At 35.8% G+C, this 22,807-nt stretch overlaps 1 protein-coding gene across 3 annotated transcripts in view; it reads right to left on the bottom strand.

Moving 5' to 3' along the window:
- Positions 1–22,807, bottom strand: part of LOC118555510 (uncharacterized) — a 213,133-nt gene that overhangs the window by 156,245 nt on the left and 34,081 nt on the right. Inside the window, exon 4 of one of the 3 annotated variants that reach the window (XM_078076286.1) lies at positions 5,171–5,205. The exons of the other annotated variants lie outside the window; for them this stretch is intronic. Coding sequence (XP_077932412.1) covers positions 5,171–5,205 — 35 coding nt within the window. The remainder of the gene's footprint in view (positions 1–5,170; positions 5,206–22,807) is intronic. 3 annotated transcript variants of the gene reach the window in all.

Raw genomic sequence — 22,807 nt, forward strand, 5'->3', positions numbered from 1 at the left:
AAGCAGATTAGACACAGCTGACTAGAATAAATAATGGGATTATAGAACTGAAGAAAACATTCCGATTGCCAGCTCAGAGAGACAAATAGGTGTAAAACACTAAAGAGAGTTTTGTAAACATAAAGTATATAGAGAGAAGGCCTAATTAGAATTCCTGGAAGAGGTAATTCAAATAAGGAAAAGCAACATATGAAAAAATAAAGGCTAAGAATTTTCTAAAATTGATGAATGACATCAGTTGTCACTTTCAGGAAGCCCAATAAATCCCAAGCAGTAAAAAATTTAAAAACCCCATGTAGACACATAGCGTGAAGCTGCAGAACAACAAAGACAGGAAGAAGATCTTAAAAACAACTAGAAAGAAAAGATAGATTCCCCACAAAGAAGTTACCCTGGCAGCTAAGGTCTTAATAATGATAATGGGAGCTAGAAGATAGTGAAATAATATATAATTGAAATGATCTTCTCAGAATGAAAATGAAATATACTATCAAAAAAACCCCACAAAAAACAAAACTGAGGCTTTACCAGTAAAAGACTCACATTGAGAGAACAACTAAAGAAAGTACTTCAAGAGGAAAGTAAGTTATTTCAGTAGGATGTTCTGAGAAGCACGTCTCAAGAAGGAATGTTGAAACTTAATGAACCAGGACACTAGAGATCCTCAGGGGCATGTCCAAGGAAAACTGTTTATTTCTTCCAAGCATGGTTTTAGATTTATATGTATTTGATTTTGTCAACAGGTTGAAAAGTGTCTGTCATAAAGAACTTGGAATGCTTGCCAGGCAATATGCTTAAAAAACAAAACAGCGGTTTTCTTAAATGTTAGCTGGGGTGAATTTTATATTTCTGTAGTCCAAGGTACTCACTTTTGGCTAACAAGTACATTTCTGGAACAGATTGCTCTGTCTGAATCAGAAAGCAGAGAAGAGAAGCAGTCAGATCAGCAGGAAGAACAAATGTTGCAAATGGAAGAAAATGCAGACAGATGGTTGAATCTGTGTTAGATCACACTGAACCATTGTGAAGGCAAGTAAGGACATGAATTGTTCAGAGCACGCATATAGTGAAGTGGGGGGAAATTATTCAATATGTGCATATAGATTTCCTGCTACTCTATACAGAAGGACCACTGATATACATGTATGATGTTGTCCTGGAGGGAATGAAAAGATTTGGCATTTCCCCCCCAGAACCCATCTTAAATTTCACATTTCCAGGGCAATTGCCTTCATTGGAGTATTTATCCTTATGCTTGTTTTGTTTGATGGTTTTTCCTTTGGTCCAAAGCTGGGAAATATTAGAAAAATTTGGAAAGATTTGCTTACTAAAAAGTCAGGTTATAAGTCCTCATTACTTCAATTGGTGCCAGATGTTCTCCAATTATTGTCATCCAAAATGTGAGAATTTTGCCTATAAAAGACCAAATTGTGAAGAAGGCAATAGTTTCTCCCACCCATACCCTAAATTAAAAATCAACTTTTCTTCTTTCATCATCTTCTTCCTTCAGAAGATTTGACCTCTGGAGCCAGAATTTCTGTTCTTGGATACATTTATGGCAGCTGGGTATTAAGAACCCAACATTATCTAATTTACACTGTAGTGTTTCTAATTGGTATTCCTTCCAGGGTTGGATATTTAAAAGAATTCTTAATCAGAATGAACACTAATTGGTATATTGTGTAGCAACATGGCTAATTTCTGAATATCAACTATATCAAGGTGGCAAGTCAACTCACTAACGAAAGAACATATTTTTGGAAAAATTGGCTAGCCATTTGGGGGAAATTAAAGTTAGATCCCTACCTCAGACCATAGAAACACACAGTAAAAGATTCAAGATTAATTATCATAAAGTTAAAAATAAAAGCTAAAACTTCAGAATAAAATACAGTAGGAAAATACTTATAATGATTCAGCAATTCCATACATAACCCATTGCTCATCATGACAAGTGTGTTCAGTAGGAGAATATTTTAATTACTCTCCATACTAAGCCTTTCTTGGTATGAAACATGACTGAGTAAAAATTTTTTAAATATTGAAAATATGACTACATAAAAATTTTAAATGTCTACACAGTGAAAGATACCATACACAAAGTTAAGATGATAAATGAAGAATGGAGAAAGTATTTGCAACATATATAATAGGCAAATAAAGCCAGTATAGGTGGTATTTAAGAACACAGGCTCTATGAATGAGATTGCATAGGTTCAAATACTCACCAAACCACATTCTAGTGTTCTGACCTTAGGCAAGTTACTTAACTCTTTTGGGCCTCAAGTTCCTTCATTTATAAAATGGAGATAATAAAATCTACTTGCTTGGGTTAGCTGAGAGCTATTATTACTGCCTATAATATATAAAGGATTAATTAAATCAATTTTAAAAGAGGGCAACCAATCCACTAAATGCTCAACATCAATAAAAACCTATCTACACTTTGCATAATTTTCAGCTACTCTCTGGCACAGTTTCAATATATCAGTCAAATTGTCCTAATCTATATTCCTTATATTTCTTTGCTCTATATTTTACTGTCACTGTTACCTCACTCTAAAATTTCTCCATCTAGTCTCTGCACATGAAAATATTACCCATATTTTAAATCCCAACACAAATCCTGCCTTCTCTATAGTGTGCTTGGTTAGTCAGCCAAAATGATGCATTCTCTCTGAATTTCTAAGGATGCCTTATAATACTAGTTTCTAGATATAATCCAACCTTGTTTTGTCCAGTGTAATGTATGTACATGTTTTATCTCCTATAAAAATTTGTAAATTTTCACAGGCTAACATCACATGTTCTATTTCTGTATCCTTGCAGTGCATAGTAAGTATTCACTGTATAAATGTTTCATTTTTTTGTTTGTTTGTTTTCCCCCATAACACAGATCTACTACAGGGAAATCAGTGCGAGGATATACAGAATTACCGCACCCATAATCTGTCCACCTATTCTCTCCCCCAACCCATCTCCACCCACCCCATACACATGAAGTAACAAACATTTTACAAACAGCACATAGCTCCTTTATTTATTTACACTTAACTATAAGTACATGAAACATGATCTGAACTTTGTTTTTAAAAGCCACAATGTGGAGTATAGTTTGAAGGGGGGATGATGGGTGGAAGAATTAAGGAAACAATTTCAGTCTAGGTGAGAGATGATGGTGATTAGGACAGGATGGTAGCAGAGGAGATCAAGAGAAGGCAGCAGATTCCAGATACATTTTGAAGGTAGAAGCAGTAGATTTCCATACAGACTGAAGATAGCGTGAGAGAAAGAAGTCAAAGATGATGCCAAATTCTAGGATATCAGCTGTACCACAGACTTCAGAGAATGAGCACTCCAGATCAGAACAGGATGATGGAGGGCTGAGGGGCATAGGATTCCAAATGGGTTGGACACAAAATCTCATAGTTGGATATTTAGAAAATTATATTAATAGGCATAACAGATATAGTGGAGTATGTACAAAAAAATAAGAATAGATACATAGAAAACAAACCAATAAACAAACTAGGCAATTATTAACCTCAGGACAAACAATAACTATGTAAGAAAAGGCATATAAGCATAGATTTATCTAGGCTTTCCAGAAAACATTTTATAGTATTAATAATGTAAACACAGACTTATTGGTTCAGCAAAAAAATATGACATAACTCTACTGGAAGGATGAGGGCAGGAGAAAAAGTACGAAGAACTAAATAAATTCTGAATTGCCATAACAGGAAGTCAATACATGAAGTAGAAAATTGTCAAAATAAGAAATAGGATTATAAGCATATTCAGAGATGGAGGTAAACACAGAGGAAATCACTAACAATAGTTGAAAAAGGGAAGCCTATAGAGTAGGGATTCCAAAATTTTAACATGAATAAGAATCATATTTTACTGGGTCCCATCCTCAAAGATTCTGATTCAGTAGATTGGGGTGGACTCCATGAATATGCATTTCTAAGAAGCTCTTAACAATGCTGCTGGTCCCAGGCCCAAACTTTGAGAACTATTATAAGAAGTAGACTAGGGAATTAGAAGGAGTTAGGCAAAAGACAACTGTTTTTCATTATAATTATTATAATTATTTTTGCACAGTGATTCTCAAACTTGGCTGCTCATTGCAATCACCTGGGGAACCTTGAAAACTAGTGATGCCTAGATCCCATTGGCAGATGTTGTGATATAATTGATCTAGATACAGTCTGGTGTTGGTAGTTTTAACAGGTCTCCAGCTAATTTTTTTTTTTAAAGATTTTATTTATTTATTTGACAGAGAGAGACATAGCGAGAGCAGGAACACAAGCAGGGGGAGTGGGAGAGGGAGAAGCAGGCTTCCCGCTGAGCAGGGAGCCCGATGTGGGACTCGATCCCAGGACCCTGGGATCATGACCTGAGCCGAAGGCAGATGCTTAACGACTGAGCCACCGAGGCGCCCTCCAGCTAATTTTTTAAAAGATTTTATTTACTATTTATTTATTTATTTATCTGAGAGAGAGAGAGAGAGAGAGAGAGAGAGTGGGGGGGGGGGCAGAGGGAGAGACAGAGGGAGAATCTCAAGCAGACTCTACCCTGAGCGTGGAGCCCAATGTAGGGCTCGATCTCACAACCCTGAGATTATGACCCGAGCTGAAATCAAGAGTCTGACACCCAATTAACTGAGCTACCCAGGTACCCCCTCCGAATAAATTCAATGGATGTCTAAGATGGAGGACTACTTTTTTAGTATAATTTTAACTATGTGCATGAATTAATTTTTAATATAAAAGCAATTATCTGTATGGTGTGCATGGGAGTGGGAAGAATGCAAAACTAAGAGTCAGAAGATGTAGGATCACATTTGGTATGATCTTCTGCCGTAAGTTAGCTGTGTGTTCTTGGGAAAGTCACCTAATATTTATGGGCTTTAGTTCCCCCATATGTAAAATTAGGATGCTGGACTAGTTATTCTCAAATGTTCAACTTCACATTTTTTGGAGTAATAGCTGTAATGTTCTATGCTATAAAATCTGAAAATTTAAAAAGTATACAGCAACAAAAGTTCTCCATATGATGCTGAGAGTGATTATCATTAGTTATTAAACTATATCATAAATATTTTCATTATTTCTTTTTAACTAATATTATTTTTCATATGTACATATCACTTTTCCCCAGTTACCTATTTGTTGTACTCAGTCCAATAATCAATTCATCCTGGAAAAGAAAGATGAAAACAGTTGAGATGAATTTATATTTGATGGCAGAGCAGTATAGCACCGTCATTTCTCCAAAACATCATTTGCTAAACTGCATTCAATAAAATAACAAAATAGCCCATCTTTTGCTTATTGCGAGTTATTTTCTCAATAGTAGTGATGAGCAGATCCTGATCCTTCTACAGGCTGTATACCTTTTCCTACAAGTAGCACCTACTTCTAAGATATCTCTGTTCCTCAGGCACCTGGCTGGCTTAGTCAGTGGAGTACGTGACTCTCGATCTCAGAGGCATGAGTTCAAACTCCATGTTAGGAGTAGAGCTTACTTAAAAAAAAAAAAAAAAAAAAAGGATACCTTCTCCAGGCTAATTTTAAGGGGGCAATGTGTGGTCATAAATCCAGGCAAAACAAAGTAATTGATTAGAGTGGTGGCTAAGCTCCCTAGTGACTCCTTACCCCGATTTTCCTAGAGCCTTAATATATAATTGTGCTGTCAACTCTCAGTCATGAATACTAACAAAGGGAAATTTGGGGAATGAGGATTGATATAGATGATCCAATCTATTGGATTGACTTTACAATGCATTATAGAGAGAGAACTTCCAATGTCTTCATAATTAGGTTTTCTTTAGAATAATTTAAAATCAGTTTTCATTCCTTGAGTCAATAAGTCAATAGAGATTGTTGTTATTATGTATGTAGAGAGGGGAACCTGGTCTGAAACAAAAAAATCAGTTGCCCATTATTACAGATGGATTATGAAGAGTAAGTTGTTTATAAAAGTAAATATATTCATGTGCATATGTGTTTGCCCATGACTTTGACCTCCTGCCTTTTGAGGAACTTTTTTGTCCAGAGGAAATCAGAAGCTATAGTGATATAGTGCTGAAACAAAAGGTGAATTCTAAAATGAAATGAGGTCAGAGCCCTGTGCCATGATTTTGCAGGTAGTTAAAAATGAACTGAGAAGTCACCATCTGGTGGGAGGCATCTTAGGGAAGCAGCCACCTTCTGCTGGACATAAATAGAATAAAAGCTTGTTGAACTATTTATTCTTAGATGGTTGTGATCATGTTTCGCTCTTCCGCAGAAATCTACCCATCTTACGATCTCATACTTGTAGGATGGATGCTCTTAGCTAACTCTGGGCTAGTTAATCAATTAATTCGTTCTGAGAAGTTTTAGGAGAAAGTCCCCTCTCTCAACACCTAAGTTTGCCTTACCTCTCCAGGTAAAATATGAATGTGTTATCAGATATTAGACTTTTCTTGTCCATCCTTCTAGAAACACTAATCAAGAAATTTCAGGTGAGGTAGAAAAGTAGCTCAGCACCAAGAAGAAAAACTGGGAGGCTAGTGGGATCTTGTACTTCCCCTGCAATCACAGCCTCTATGTGTAAGGGCTAGAAAATACACACCTACTTTTAGAAAGCAATTTATATGCGAATGGAGATTTCAGCTCTGTTTTCTTACAGAAAAATATTGAGTATCATTCAAAATCATTTGAAGGAGATTTATAAATAATATAAAAAAAGAAGTAATCTGTACAATAAACAAGAATGCTAACTCATATTTGTAGAGGGTATTTTTAAGATTTTATTTTTTAATTTATTTGACAGAGAGAGAGAGACAGCGAGAGAGGGAACACAAGCAGGGGGAGTGTGAGAGGGAGAAGCAGGCGTCTCTCAGAGCAGAGAGCCCAATGTGGGGCTCGATCCCAGAATCCTGGGATCATGACCTGAGTCGAAGGCAGACGCCTAATGACTGGCCACCCAGGCGCCCCTGTAGAGTGTTTTATAAGTGTTTTCACAAAAATGATCTTATTCCTCATAACAACCCTGTGAGGTAGGTAAAGTAAGAAACTGAGATCCAAAGAGATTAAAAATGGAGCACCAGCATGTATATAGCTAGTACATGGAGGGAAGAAAGAAAGATGAAAGTGTTTGCTTTGAAGTGACCATACTAAAAACTACCATTTATTGAACACTTACTATGTTCAATCATTTTAAGGATATTATTGCATTATAAAAATATTATTATTTTTTAAAGCCCAAAGATGAGTATCTACTAATAAAAGGAAAATGAAAAACTGACTTGCTAAAATTCTTAATTCAGCAAAAAGATTTAGGGCAGATGATGATGATGATGATGATAACTATCATTTGCTGAACAGCTAGTATTTGCCAGACACTGTTCTAAGCACTTAATCTACCCAATGAGACAGATATAATTTATCTCATTTACACGTGAAAAAAATATAAGACACAGAGAGATTGACTTGCACGCTGTGTAATGTGATTACACAGTTGGTTAAATGATGGAACATTCTAGTATATGTGATGGGATACCAGATATCTGCTTAATTGGTTTTTCACTTTTAAATGATTCTTTAACTATCATGGAAACTCACCTATTGCAGACCTAACAAGATAACTGGTATTTTAAACAATTTATTTGTTTCCCACTACTCTTTTTAACTTTTCAATGTGAGTTGTTTTTCTCCTACCCTTGGATTAAAGCTCAGGCAGGCCCCCATATATTTTCTGACCACCATTAAGTAAAGTCCTACAATCATGTTAGGTCACAAATACAGTCCGAGTACATTATTATAAATGACCAACAACAAGTAATAATCAAAATGCCAACGTTGTTTTAACATTAAAATCTTTCTACCTCTCCCAACAAGGGCCTGTTGCAGGCTGGACATGTGCAAGTTGGGAGTGAGAGAAGTCCTCCCTTTTTTCCCTGCTCTTCTTTCCCTAGCGTATTAAGAATGGTTTCTGATTTTTGGTTTCCAACAGAGTTGAAGTTGGGATGGGAAGGGGAGAAGATATGAAAAGAATGAGAAAGGTCGTATATGACTATTACTGTTGTGAGGTGTCTTTGTGTTCTCTGGGACTGGAAGATGTGTAACTGACTTTTTTCACATGGGACATTTTTATTGGCTATTTGGAAATCTTTGACCCTGTTAAAGGCCTCTCAACTTGAGTGCCCTTAACCTGGGTGAATGGATTTTATTCTGGCAGTTAATTACTCTCTCCCAGCTCCTAGATTCCCACAGCACATCTCCACTTCCCTTCTTCTGAGGTCCTTATTACCCTTCCAAGTAGCAATATTGGATAGAATCTAGTACAGATGCAGTGCTGGCTAAGGCAATTGCTTTTAAAGCTAGCTTTAACATTCACCCCTCATCCCATTTCCCTTTCGCAATGTGATTTTTCCACTCCTCCCGTGAAGAAATGGGGTCTATTTTCCTTCCTTTTGAAACTGGGATGATCCTAATAAAATGAAGCAAAAGTGATTCTATGTGACTTCCAGGCCTAGAATTTAAGAGACCTTACAGTTTCCATTTTTACACTTTTGAAGTCTGAGTCATCATGTAAATTAGTCCAATTACTCTGCTGGAGAGAGAGGCTCTGCCAGACCCCAGGTAATCCAGTCATGCCAGCTGAGGCACCAGATACAGGAGTGAAGACGTTTTAGATTCTCCAGCAACACAGAGCAGACATACTCCAGCCAACACGACAGAGACAAGCCAGCCCTGAGTCCTGCCGAAATTGCAGAATTGTAAGCAAATATATTACTGTTTCTTGTTTTTAAGTTCTTATATTTTGGGTTGGTGTTTGCATTTGGTTTTGTTGTAGCAGTAATAAATAACTGATACAAAGGTTATCTGATTTATAGTAAAGTACTCATGTATTCCTTAACCCAGCATACTCTGGTAGAGCAGAAAGCACTCCTTCATTCTCCTGCTAAAGCTATTGAGGAACCCATCTTGCAGATTTCCCAAGTAGAGTCAAACAGCAATCTAATAAAGTTAAACATATACTTAACATATTGCCCCCAGAAACCCCACTTCTAGCCCAAGAAAAATGAAGACATGTTCACACAAAGATCTATATGCAAATTCTTAAAACAGCTTTATTTATAATTGCAAAGACTGGGGAACAACCCGAAAATAATCAACTGGTGATTAGGACAAATTCATTGATAAAACTACTGAGATATGCAACAACACAAATGAATCTCAAAAGGAATATGATAATTGAAAGATGGTAGATATAAAAAGCTACATTCCATATGATTCTATTTATATGACATTCTCAAAAAGACAAAACTATAGGGACAAAAATCAAGTCAGTGTTTGTTAGAAGCTGAGAGTATGAGGAAATTGGCTACAAAGGAGCACTTGTGGGGGTAATGACATGGTGTCACTTATATGACTGCATACATTTGTCAGAGCTCATAGGACTGTATACCTAAAAAAGACAGGTGCGTTTTACTGTATGTATATCTCAATAAAGCTGAATTAGCAAATAAATAAATTAAATAAACCTACTTGTGCCCTTCAATCATGGGAAACACATATCAAGCTAGCCAACTGGTCCCATTGAGGCCCCTTTCACTGGACTCACTTCCAATCCCTTTGGATGGTAAAAGGTGGTAATTACAGCACAACATAGCTGTCTCTAAATTAATCATCATTAAAAATCTTTCAACCTTCCAAAACTCCAAAACTGTTATACTTTTAACATGGGTGAATCATCTAACATATTCTCGGCTATTTCCTTTGAAAATCTGCAACTGGATTACCATACCCTTTGGAATGTGGCCTCGATTGTATCTGGGTGTCTCCATTGAAACTTTTGATCTATTACTCTTTCACATATATTTATATACATTATTGTAAAGTGACACTGCATTTAGAAAAAAATATTTTCATGTCAATTGCTAGGAAATACTTATTTACCTACATATTTACTATTTGAAATGCTTCTCATTCGTTCCTAAAGATCTGAATTTCTATGTTATCATTTTCCATCTACCTGAAGAACTTGCTTTTGCATTTCTTGCAGCTCAGGTTTATTAGCAATGAATCCTCTTGTTTGTTTGTTTGTTTTTTATCTGAAAATGTACTTTTTTGCCTTCATTATTGAAAGATATATTTGGCTGACTATAGAATTCTGGGTTTTCTGTTTTTTCTTTTAGCAGTTTAAAGATATTGTTCTTCTGTTTTCTAACCTCCTTGTTACTGGTGAGGTTGTTTAAATTGTTTGAATTCATTTGAACATTTGAAATATTCCTCTATACAGTGTGTCATTTTTCTCGGCCCTCTTTCTCAAGATTTTCTATTCACCTTGGGTTTCACTATGATATGACTGGGTGTGGCTTTTCTGCAGGCTTATCCTGATTGGGGCTTTCTGAGATTCTTGAAGCTATAAATTTCTTTCTTTTACCAAACTGAGAAAATTTCAGCCATTATTTCTTCAAATATCTTGTTCTCTCCATTTTCTCTCTTCTTTTCTTCTGGGATTCCAATTATAAAATGTTACACTTTTTGATATTGTTCCTCAGGCCTTTGAGGCTGTAAATTTTTTCAATCTTTTCTTTCTGTTCTTTAATTTGTATAACTTCTGTTGACTTTGAGTTCATTAATTCTTTCTTCTGTCATATGCATTCTATGCTAATCCCATCCAGTGGATATTTTTGTCATATATTGTGTTTTTCAGTTCTAGAATTTTTATTTTTTAGAGTTTCTATTTCCCTACTGAGATTTCTTATCTTTTCATATGTTGTGAGCATATTTTTCTTCATATCCTTAAGCATAGTTATAACAGTTGTTTTAAAATCTGTGTCTGGGGGCGCCTGGGTGGCTCAGTTGGTTAAGCGACTGCCTTCAGCTCAGGTCATGATCCTGGAGTCCCGGGATCGAGTCCCACATCGGGCTCCCTGCTCAGCAGGAAGTCTGCTTCTCCCTCTGATGCTCCCCCCTCTCATGCTCTCTCTGTCTCTATCTCATTCTCTCTCTCAAATAAATAAATAAAATCTTTAAAAAAAAAAAAATAAATAAAATCTGTGTCTGATACTTCCAACATCTGTGTTTTCTTAGAGATCAAGCTCTGATGATTGTTTTTTCTCTTTAAAAGTTTTCATGTTTTCTGTTTCTTCAAGCAGTTATGGATTGTATTTTAGATATTGTGAGTGATATGTTGTAGAGACTCTAGATTCTGTTATAGTTCTCTGAAAAGTGTTCATTGTTTTAATAGACACTTAAAATAGTGGGACTCAAGCTACCAACTCTCCTGCAATAGGTGGCAGCTTAAATCTCAGTACTGTTCTTTAGTTTTAGTTGGCCTATTTGAGTCTGCCCCACATGGGCATGATTCAGGGGTGGGCCAGAAATTTGGGAAGAGTTTATACATATAATTTGGAACTCCCCCTTTCTAGGACCCTCCTTTCTTGGATTTCCTCCCTCAATTTCTAGTGGTAATAGTTGTCCTAAACTCTGTCCTATGGTTCTTCAGTCAGCAAGACTATTGGATTTTTAGCTTCCCCATTTGGTGCAGACTGGGTATGTCCTCAGTCCAAAAGCTACAAAAATGAGAAACTTACCCAGTGCTGTTCTCTTCATCCAGTTATTAACTCTACTCCACTATCCGCCTGCTTTGGGTCATTATCCAATTCCTTCAGAGAATTGATTTTAATATTTGGTCAGGAGTTTATAGCTGTTATCCATAGGAGATTTGATTCAATAGGCACTACTCAGCCATACCACAGCTGGAAAGAGTCATTAATATAGTGTGCTAAATATAAATTCAAATTTTAGAGCTCCCCACCAAAATATCCATATATATAATCTCTGTACAAAAAATGTTTGAGGGAGGTGCTTTTGTCATCATTTTATAAAATAAAAAGATGAGGCTTAAAGAAGTTAAAGAGACTTGCTTTATCAGGCAGGAAGGAAACAGAATTTAACTCAGTGGTTCTAAAAAATAGACTACCTACAAAGAAATGGGCGAAGTTAGGGAAACCAAAAAAGATGCTAAATCACCCAGAGGTTAGTAGCAAAGGAAAAGCTGTTGCTCTTCCCAACACTGAAGGAGCAATGGGAGGAAAAAGTGTGACCAGAGTCTCAGGAAAGCTGAAGTCATGTAGGAGGAACTGTCAGGCATGACCTGTGGTTACAGAGGAAGACTGCCACCACCAACAATGCTTTGCTGAGGCATGGAAGAGGCAAGAAAGAAAACCTAACCTCTCTCCCCTCATACTGTCTACCCTTCCTTCCCGGTCCTCCCACTGACTGAATTCAACAAGAAGCCAACTGGTAAGAGAGTACAGGAAATAGCGATCATAGGACCAGCTTCCAGGAGGGACATAGAGCAGAAAAGGATGGATGGACTTGGCAAAGCATAAATAACCAGCACGTTGCCTAAGATAGGGTTGCCAGATTTAGCAAATAAAAATACAGAATACCCTGTAAAATTTGAATTTCAGATTTTTTTAAAGTAATTTTTTTAGTGTATGTCCCGTGTAATAGGATATACTGATGATTAAAAATTTATTCATTGTTTACTTAAACGAATTTAACTTGCTGTCCTGTCTTTTATGTGGCAACTTAGTCTAGACCAATAAGTAAGAGAAACTTAGAGTCCAAGCCTAAGATCCAAACCCAGTAGTTTCTATTACCCCACCATTTTTTTTGTTTTGTTTTGTTTTTACATTTCCTATGCCTACCTTGTATGAGTGCATCTCCTTCACCAAAGTGGAAGTTCCTTGGGGTGAAAGGCCATGTCTCATTCATCTGTATATCTTACTATTTTTCATCTCTCCCAACCTCACTTCCAGAATTTTGCAATGTTTTGTATGTAATAGGTGCTTCATACATTTTTGTTGAGCATGTTGAGCGCTTTATGAATATATTATTGAATTTGCTTTCTCATTATATATTTATTTAAGATAAATTTCTGCTAAAGTCACATATTGACTTAGATGAAAGTCTTATGTCAGGTCAATTGTCATAAATATTCAGACTCCATTTTCTGCCTTTACTCTTCAAATTTAAAAAAAAAGTGGTGTGTTTTTGTTTTTGTTTTTTTTAGATAGAGAGACTGGGGGTTGTGAGGGGATGGGGTAGAGGGAGAGGGAAAGATAGAGTCTTAAGCAGGCTCCATGCTCAGCACAGCGTGGGCGGGGCCCAACTCGGGGCTCAGTCTTACAACCCTGAGATCATGACCTGAGACAAAATCAAGAGTCGGTCACTTAACCGACTGAGTCACTCAAGCGCCCCTCTGCCTTTTCTTTTCATCCTTTCCTCATAGAATTCCATAGTAAGCACAAAACAAAACTATTATGCAGTCATCTTGACACTCAGGTTTCATGAGGTTTCTCTGAATCAAGTGACTGATTGGGTCAACACAGCCAAAACTGAAAAAACAAACCTTTTAAAATGTATTTTGATCTTTATCAAGGCTTTAGGGGGAAAAAATCCTGTTCTACTATAAAAGACTGAAGAAGACTTCCAAATCTCAGTGAGGTAAGACTACATTCCTGAGAATAAAAATTTATTTTCTCACCGATTTTTTAAAATTCTGTTGTTAATTCTGTAATTCTGGAGCAAGTTATCAGTAGATCAGTTTTTTTAGGATGATTTGCAGGATTCCCATATTTATTATTAATGAGCTTTTGCTCATCATACACACACACACACACACACACACACAAATTTGATGCACAATAATTTTTGAGTGTGAAATCGTTGTCAGTTACTTTATTTTACTTCTTTACAAAAATCAAAAATTCTCTCGGGGCACCTGGCTGGCTCAGTCAGTAGAACATAGGACTCTTGATCTTGGGGTCTTGAGTTCAAGCCCCACATTGGACCTAGAGATTACTTTAAAAAAAATCTCTCTAATGGGATGAGCTGTGCAATAATATTGAAAATCAGCAAACTTCATATATGAAAAATATGAAAAGAACCCTGTTGCCTTCAGGGATCCAAGAATTATGTACTTCAGGCATTCAATTTCTATCTGTATTGAGTGAATAAATATTTTTTTAATGGGACTAAAATCAACTGTATAACTCAGGCCATCATGTGCTAGTTCATTGGTTTCAGAAAAGTGATTTTGTAGACTGTTCTTTAAAATATGAACATATCTGTCTAAATAATATGTGATAATTGAAACTTCTCAGACCATAACAAAATTCTAATCCATGTCTCAGTGAAAGAAAACCTTGAGTTTGGGTCTATTATTCCACAGGTTTCCACATGACCTTTTCCAGTCATATAAGTACCCAACATTTTTGCATATATACTAAGTACTAAGTGCTTTACGGTCATCATTTAATTTACTCTTCAAGAGAGCATTATATTATTATAACACTCATAAGGTAAGTATTATATATTATATGATCATTACTGTTCCACAGATGAGGACACTGAGGCATAGAGAGGTTATGCAACCTGCCTAAGATCACATAGCTAGTAAGTGTTAGAAATAACAATCAAATCTAAGTCTATCAGACTACTGAGCAAATATTCTTTTTTTTTGAAAATGTTCTTAATCTTTACACTTATGATTTCTTAATTTCTTTGATCTTATACCCAGCAGTAAAAAAAAAAATTTACATATGCTTGACTAGACTAACATATTATGAACCTATTGCGTACATTGTAAAACATGCAAAGATTGAAATTTTAAAAGAATAAGGAAGCACAAATAGAAACAGAAACACCAGTTTTATCACATACCCCATGGATCATCTTGTATGTGCCCTGTGTGCTGAATGTCCATTCTCAAGAATGTTGTTCTAAATTAGATTCTTTAGAAAATGTTTGGTTTTTTTTTCAGTGAAAATATTCTTCACAGCTTTTGCCAAATCTAGATTTACTATGTTTGAGTTCACAATTTCCTAGACAAGGCCATTTCAACATGATTTAGCAGGAACAGGGAGATAGAACAGTGGCTGAAAGTGATGGCTACAGAGAGAACTAGAGAAGATGAAAGGGATGGAAGAACATTCATAGGCATTCAGATATTAGCTAAGTAATCCGTGTTTATATGTAAAATCAGGCTGATTAACATTTTGAAACAACAGTTTAGAGTCTTTTTTATAATAAGAACAAACAGTAATTATGAATATAAACATTATTTATATAAAATATAAATAATGCATATTATATATGTACATATAATTATATTTAAAAAGAAAATAAACCACATTATGACAAAAAACAGCCATTTCTTAAAATTGAAAATATGATTAGAAATAACACAGGTATATAAATGTTAGCTCCAAATCAACCAATACTGAATCTATAATTTACTGTGGATTAATTATATATTACTAGAAAGTGGATTAAGTAAAAGAAATATTTAAACACAGAAAATCAGGTGCCTGGGTGGCTGAGTTGTTAAGCGTCTGCCTTCAGCTCAGGTCATGACCCCAGGGTCGTAGGATGGAGCCCCGCATCAGGTTCCCGGCTCAGCGGGAAGCCTGCTTCTCCCTCTCCCACTCCCCCTGCTTGTGTTCCCTCTCTCGCTGTGTCTCTCTCTGTTAAATAAATAAATAAAATCTTAAAAAAAAAAAAAAGAAGTTTCCTTTAAAAATAAATAAATAAATAAACAAACAGAAAATCTATCAAAATTGCTTCAGAAAGATCTGCCTGGATTTCTTGGTCATTCATGTGATCTGGTTTTTATAAGATGACATAAATAAAACCTGTCTCTGATTAATGAAGATGCATAAGAAAATTATTACATATATCTGAATGAAGTTTTTTTAGTTCCTTTCCCTACTAACATTATTTCACTATTCTTTGACTCTCAAGTATATTTTCCTTGGTCTTTTTTGGACTGTTCATGTTCTGGGAATGCAGCAGGGGAGATGTGGGTGTGGAAATGGTACCTCTAACCACCTTGGGATCTTGAAATTCTCCTTAGCCTTTCTATGCAGACTTTTCCTTTTTAGTCATCCTTAAACTCCAGATTCCTACATTCTGAGGTTCCTTTTCAGTTTGAAACCAGAAAATTCAGATCAAAGAAGTACTTGACATCTTTCTGCAGGGGAGATACGTTCCCATAAACATTACCATTATGCATGTATAAGAGCAGACTTTATGAGAATTTCCTAGGAAATTCCTAAGTCATACCAGGTATAAGGGGAAAAATAAGACATACCAGAGCTAAATTTCCTAAGAAATACTAGTTAATATGATCGTCTATCTCATTAACTAAAATCTCACCTTCAGTGCCTAACTTCCAACTTCTTATGACAAGGAATAAGTGTGGAACATCTTTTCTTCAAACCTGTATTTCCTGTTCTTATTATATGCTTTCTTCTTCATAAATAAAAAAAAATTTAAGCACCACCTTTGAGGTCCTAAGAGATGTAATTTACTATTTCTGCTCTAAATTTACAGACTCTATTGTTATAAAATGCCCTTTCTTGGGCATTCTTTGAAAGAAAGGAGCCTTTGGAAAAAGTAACTGTCGCCATAGTTTTATTATTTAACCAAACACTATCTCTTGTGTTAAAGAAGTAGTCATGCATTGACATTCCCAGAACCTCACAATAAACATTGTTTTGATCATGAAACTGGGCATTGAAAACCACCTTGATTTTAGTAAGCTTCAACTTAATTGGACCCATTGCAAGGATTCCAGGCAAAACTGTCTACTGCAAAGCTGTATTTAGAGACAGCATATACAACAGAGACATTGCCTCGCTTTTCCCAATGTTACAACTACATGACAGATTTTGTGATGCCTAAATTACTCCTGGGAAGAAAACTCTGTGCCAAGGAAACTAATTGCTTTAATTCTTCAAATCAATGAGGTATAATCTATTAAATTACTGTTAATTAACATACAGAATATTTCACAATTTTTTTAAAGTTTGTTCTGTGTTGCTTAATAATCCTGCACATTCATATAACATTAAATTTGCAACACAAACACCAAAATATGTCATTTACAACATAATAGTGAATGAGATATATAATTTATCTTATGTATAATTTATCATAATAGGTACAATGCTGCATATACTTATTTACTCATTTTTATTTATACTCTCTTTCCACAAAGGATTTAGATGATTATGTAAAAATTTTAGTATGTACAATAAAAAGACTGAGAGCCAACAATGGTAGATACTACGTAAAGCTGTGTTTTGCCATGGGTGATTTTATTTGAAAGTTCTACCACATTGCTTTAAAATAAAAAAAAAAAAAGCAACCTCAATGTACTAAAAAATAGAATGTTAATAGGTAATTCAATCAACAATCTACATTAGGTATTAGATATACAATGAAGATGTGGCTTAGCACAATTTAGTTGCAGGAGCTGTTTTTCAGGTTGACACATTATTAGCTACTTAGAGGGTTAGTTTTAATATCAGCTGGAAATATTAATTGCTTCAGGGGCACCTGGGTGGCTCAGTCCATCAACATCTGACTCTGGATTTTGGCTCAGGCCAGGATCTCAGGGTCGTAAGATAGAGCCCTGCGTTCTGTGCTGCGCTGGGTGTGGAGCCTGCTTAAGTTTCTCTCTCTCCCTCTCCCTCTGCCCCTCCCCCCTTCATGCTCTCTTTCTCTCATAAATAAATAAATAAGAACACTAATTGCTATATATTTAATTATGTGAAACAGCATCATGGAGCCAAGTGGAGGCTCTATGGAAAAGTTAGCTCCTTCCACCCCATGCATAATTTTCATCAACCCCTATTCTCCCCAAAGAAACATTCAATCCTATCAAAAACATTTCTTATTTAAACCTTGCATTAGCACCTTCTTTCAACCAGCCCAAACCCTTCCTATGTAGAAATTTTGGAGCCACCACTAGCAACCTGCAAAATCATAGGTTTAAATATGATGGCCTCAGTTCAAATCTCTATTTGCTGCCAAATCTGTTTTCAAAGAGCAATGAAAAGAAGGAAAGCATTTCACAGTTAAAAGAAAAAATTCTGGTAATTTAATTGGAGTGGGAGTGGAGATGCTTATTATAATATTTGATATAGACAAATATAAAGTCTAAGTAAAGAAAAGCATGAACTTAATGTAGATCTAAAATCATCACTAAAATAGATCTAATATTGTGTTGTTGGTGTTTTTAAATAGCAGCCTGTGTTTATGGTTTGAGTTGTCTCAGGTTTTGAAATTGTTATGTATGTAAACACTTTTATTGGAATTCCCCCAGTTACTCTCCTTGGTCCATATTTCTTCTTCTTCTTTTTTTTAAATCTAGAATAATATTTATTAAGATCCTGAGTACCGTGCCTTATTTACAAATTTAGTGGAGGTGCTATTATTTATTTATCATGATTCTGTTATATAATGTGAAATATACATTACATGCACCTATAATCCTAAAAACATAGGTATGTATATATATACTTTTAATCTAGTTTAACAGTTATCCATGTATCCATATGGGTCCATATTTCTTCTAATTCTACTTGCTCTTCCTGAGTGATTTTTAACATTGTCATAATTTTAACTACACCTAAATGCTGTTGACTACCAAATCTGGGTGTTTAAGAGAAACATCCAATCATCACACACTCACATCCAACTATATCCTAAAATTTCCCCTAGTTATGATATAGATTTCCTCAATCTCAACTTGTCTTAAATTAAACTCATAGTATCTTTCTTAAACCTATGCCTCCTCTTATAATTACTTCAGCTTTGGTACCCAATCCACCTGATTACCCATGTTAGAAACTGAATCTTTCCTATCCCTCACTCTCCGTACATTCAATCAATGATCAAGTTTTGTCAATCTCCTAAACATTTTTTTAATTCTTATCTTCCTTCTACTACTAAGCACAGGTCCTCATTTTTACTCCCCTGGAACAATGGTTTCCTAATTGGCCTCTCTGCCATCAATTTTGTCCCTCTACAATTGTTTCCTACACTCCTGCCAGAGTTCTGGAATGCTACCAGTGTGTTCTAAAATGCAAACTTATCCATATCACAGATCTATTTAAAACCTTTAGTGGCTCCCCCAAAGATTTGTGCATTACTTCCCAAAGTGTGCCTCTAGAACTTTAGTCCCCAAAGATGATCTTTTTAAGTGTTTCATAGTCGGAAAACTGTATAGTATGTCCCTGGAGAATCACACTGTATATTAGCATATTTAAGCTTCTCACAGACTCTATGTTAAAGAAGCCTTTTCGATCCAATGTTTGGAAAACTGCTTCCCCCACAGAATTCTCCCTAGGAACAAAATATTTCATCAAATATCTTCTAGGGAAGCTCCTTAACATGTCACATGAGGCCTTGCATGATCTGGAGTCTGCCTGACTCTTTGGCCATCATTTTCCCCCCAGTGCCCACACCCTTCTCTGTTCTCCAGTACCACTGAAGCATTGTTTCTTAGCCCTTGGCCCTAGCTCAAGCTGTTTCTTCTTCTATCCTTCTTTAAGACTTGTTTCAAAGTCTTAAAGAAGACTTTGCCTAACCCCTTCTGTGTACTTCCATAGCCCTCCAGGCTTGCCTCTCTCATTGTTACTGAATTCAATTACTTGTGAATCTCTCCCCTATTAGACTATCAACTTCTTGAAGGTGGTGATTATGTTTTATTTGTCTTTGTATCCCTAGCACAAGCACAATACTTGGCATTGAGTAAGACTAAAGTGAAATAAATAATGCCTGGCCTATGTAGCAGGTACCCATTAATAAATCCCACAAATATTAGTTGAATCAGAAACAGGTTTCCCTCAACCATAAAGCACTTGTTTGAAGGTCTTTGAACATAGAAACAATTCTTTCAGTAATGACTTTTATCTGACGCATCTAATAAATTCCTTTTAATCACCACTGTACCTTCACAGACATCGATGCCCCTTTTACTGTCTTACAGCACATATAATACTGGTTGCTCTATAAATCTGAAGAGTTGTGGCCTTTCATTGAATTTCTTTATGAGTTAAATCTTTCAGATACACAGAACTGAGTAGGTAAAGGAAAGACATGGTTTAGGATTCCCTGGATTGTTTCATGAAAGGATATAGTGAGGTAAATTAATGCTGACACAGTGCCCTCTGTCAAAATAGCATGCTGGTCTGAGAAAATGATCACAAACAGCATATGTGCCAGTTGGAGAAGAGCAGAGCACTCTAGATGGCTGTGTTACATCTGACATTTTTAAACAGCCAGACTTTCAGAATACAGAAGTGGAAAATCTTCTCCTGGGAGATAATCTAAAGTTGTTGCTTTTAAGATCCCAGGAGGGGTCTTCATTATAAGGTGAATCAACCTCTTAAAACTGGAGGCTAGATGGATGTTTACTAAAAACCATGCTTCTTTTTCTTATAATTCTGTTCCCTTTTACTTATCATATATCACTTATCATTTCTATTATATTTTTGCAGAACAATTAAATTGCTACTTACCTACGGCTCAATGAGAATTTGTATATTTAGGTCTTTTAACATTTCTGGGTAAGTCAGCCTTTAATTTAAATATCTCTTGCAATCTTTAATGGATTTCTACTATCATGAAGTAAGGTAGTTCCCACTTATTTGTGGTTTTGCTTTCCAAAGTTTCAGTCACCTGCAGTCAACCACAGTCAAAAGCAGATGAACCTCACATATCTGGACATATTCTCATTGATTGTCAGAAGGTTACTAGTAGCCTAATGCTACATCACGATGCCTACGTCATTCACCTCACTTCATTTCATCACGTAGGCATTTTATCATTTCATATCATCTCAAGAAGAAGGGTGAGTACAGTATAATAAGATATTTTGACTGAGAGAGAGACCAAATTCATATAATATTTATTATAGTATATTTTTATAATTGTTCTATTATGAGTCATTGTTATTAATTTCTTACTGTGCCTAATTTATACATTAAATTATCATAGGTATGTATGTGTGGGAAAAATCATAGTATATATAGAGTTTGGTACTATTTGTGGTTTCAGGCATCCACTGGGGGTCTTGAAACACATTTCCTGTGGATAGGGAGGTTGGGTTTCTGTAAAAGTATCTGCTGAAAAGGGCACCTTAGTTACTCCATCCAACTGTGCAGGGAAAGTCTATCTCTGGTCCAATGGCATTTGATTTCTGAAAGAATCTCACTACATAGCAATCACATGTGCTGAATTTCATCATGACATTACTTAAATAGTGGGGAATAGACTGCTATATGCTCTGATAAAGACACCTGGAGAGAATTCTAACCCTTCAAATTCCAAAAATACAGGAGAATGATAAAAATTGACCAGTCCTGGCTCTGGCCCCCTGAGACATAAGAATACTTTCATAGGATTATAATGGGAGCCTCACCTTGACCACCTGGCCATGGGCTGTAGCTGTGGCCTGGCTGTTCTTCCCTAGACCTAGAAATTAGCAAGGATTTATTAAGAAAAAAAAAATCTGTTTTTTTCTAGATGAAGCAGCAGAGAGAAAAACATAATAGACAACAGAAGGCAGAAATGGCAATTTCCTTCTCTTACTCTTTTTCAATTCTTCCTCTTTTGTCTTTAATTTAAATGGGATCCTGGGGATACTACTAACACCTTCACATTGTACTCACAGTCCCTTTTATATGCAATTCATCTCTTCACTTGGTTATTGTGCACCACCTCCAATTCCACACCAAAAATATTTATATTCCCAATATAATAATGGAAATCTTTCTAATTGTAGGTTTCAAAAAGTATGTAATATAATGTACAATGTACATAAGTGCATCGTTGTACCTTTTTGTTTGGGGTCTTCTTTTTCTCTATACAGTATTATAATCTTATATCATTTTGTAAACTGTTATAATTCCCCCTTTCTTTTTTAGTCATTATCATTTTCAGTGACTTCCTATCCCTAGAATTTCTGGAACTCATTTCCGATCCAAGCTGTTAGGTTTCTTCCAGAGTGAAGTCCTGCTGTATCTTCCCTGGCACACATGTCTGAACTTGGATTTACTGTACTTTACTTCTCAGCCCTCATTCACATTGACAGGGCCTCCCAATTTAGGTCACCAAATGGACTTCATTATCATGTTCTTTGCCTTCATAGAGTCCAGATAAAGAATAAAATGTCCGATAGAATAAACATGACCTTATTCTGACTCCTGTGGCACTCAGCCAGGCATCTGGACACGACAGGCTCATTCTTACTCTTCGTCTGCTAAAAACCATTGCTCACGTCAGTTGAAGCAAGATTTCAAATGATATACGTCATTTGATATCAAAAAATGTCTCAGGGCCCGGTGAAGTAGCAACCTATTTTGTTTAGCAATTTTAAGAGGAAAAAATTATTTAGTACAGTTGACATAACCCACTTTTTACAAAAGAAGGCGTGGCTTAAGATTCTAATTCACCTATTGTTCACACATTTTCTCCCAGTGTTTGATGTCAGACCTGCAGGATCTTGCTTTTGGCTTTTTGCCTTGCTTTGTTTGTTGTTTTTATGGGCTTTGAAGGTGTGTATCTAATACCTGGACTTGGGGCCATGTGATATTGTGGAAACCCATTAGATTAATAGCTAAAAGACCTGAGTTCTAATCCTGGCTCCGCTATTATTATTTACAATCTTGGTTAAGTCAATCAAATGTCAAGACTTGAATCTTTTTCATCTGTACAATGAAAGAGTTAGATTTCAATTTATTACATCCCAACATATTCTGATTCTCTGACTTTGTGTGTGTGGATTTAAGAATTCCTTCCTTTGGACTGCTCCTATAAGAAGACTGAACAGAGGCTGACAATGCAACTTACCTTACAAGACTTTGAAAGGCCCATCTAGCAAAAGCATCTGCAGATCTCTGTTTTCTCTCTCATCTAGTTTTAAATTTCATCTTAAAGAG

Source organism: Halichoerus grypus, chromosome 6 (genome assembly GCF_964656455.1).
Source record: "Halichoerus grypus chromosome 6, mHalGry1.hap1.1, whole genome shotgun sequence".
In the NCBI taxonomy this organism is placed as follows: Eukaryota; Metazoa; Chordata; class Mammalia; order Carnivora; family Phocidae; genus Halichoerus; species Halichoerus grypus.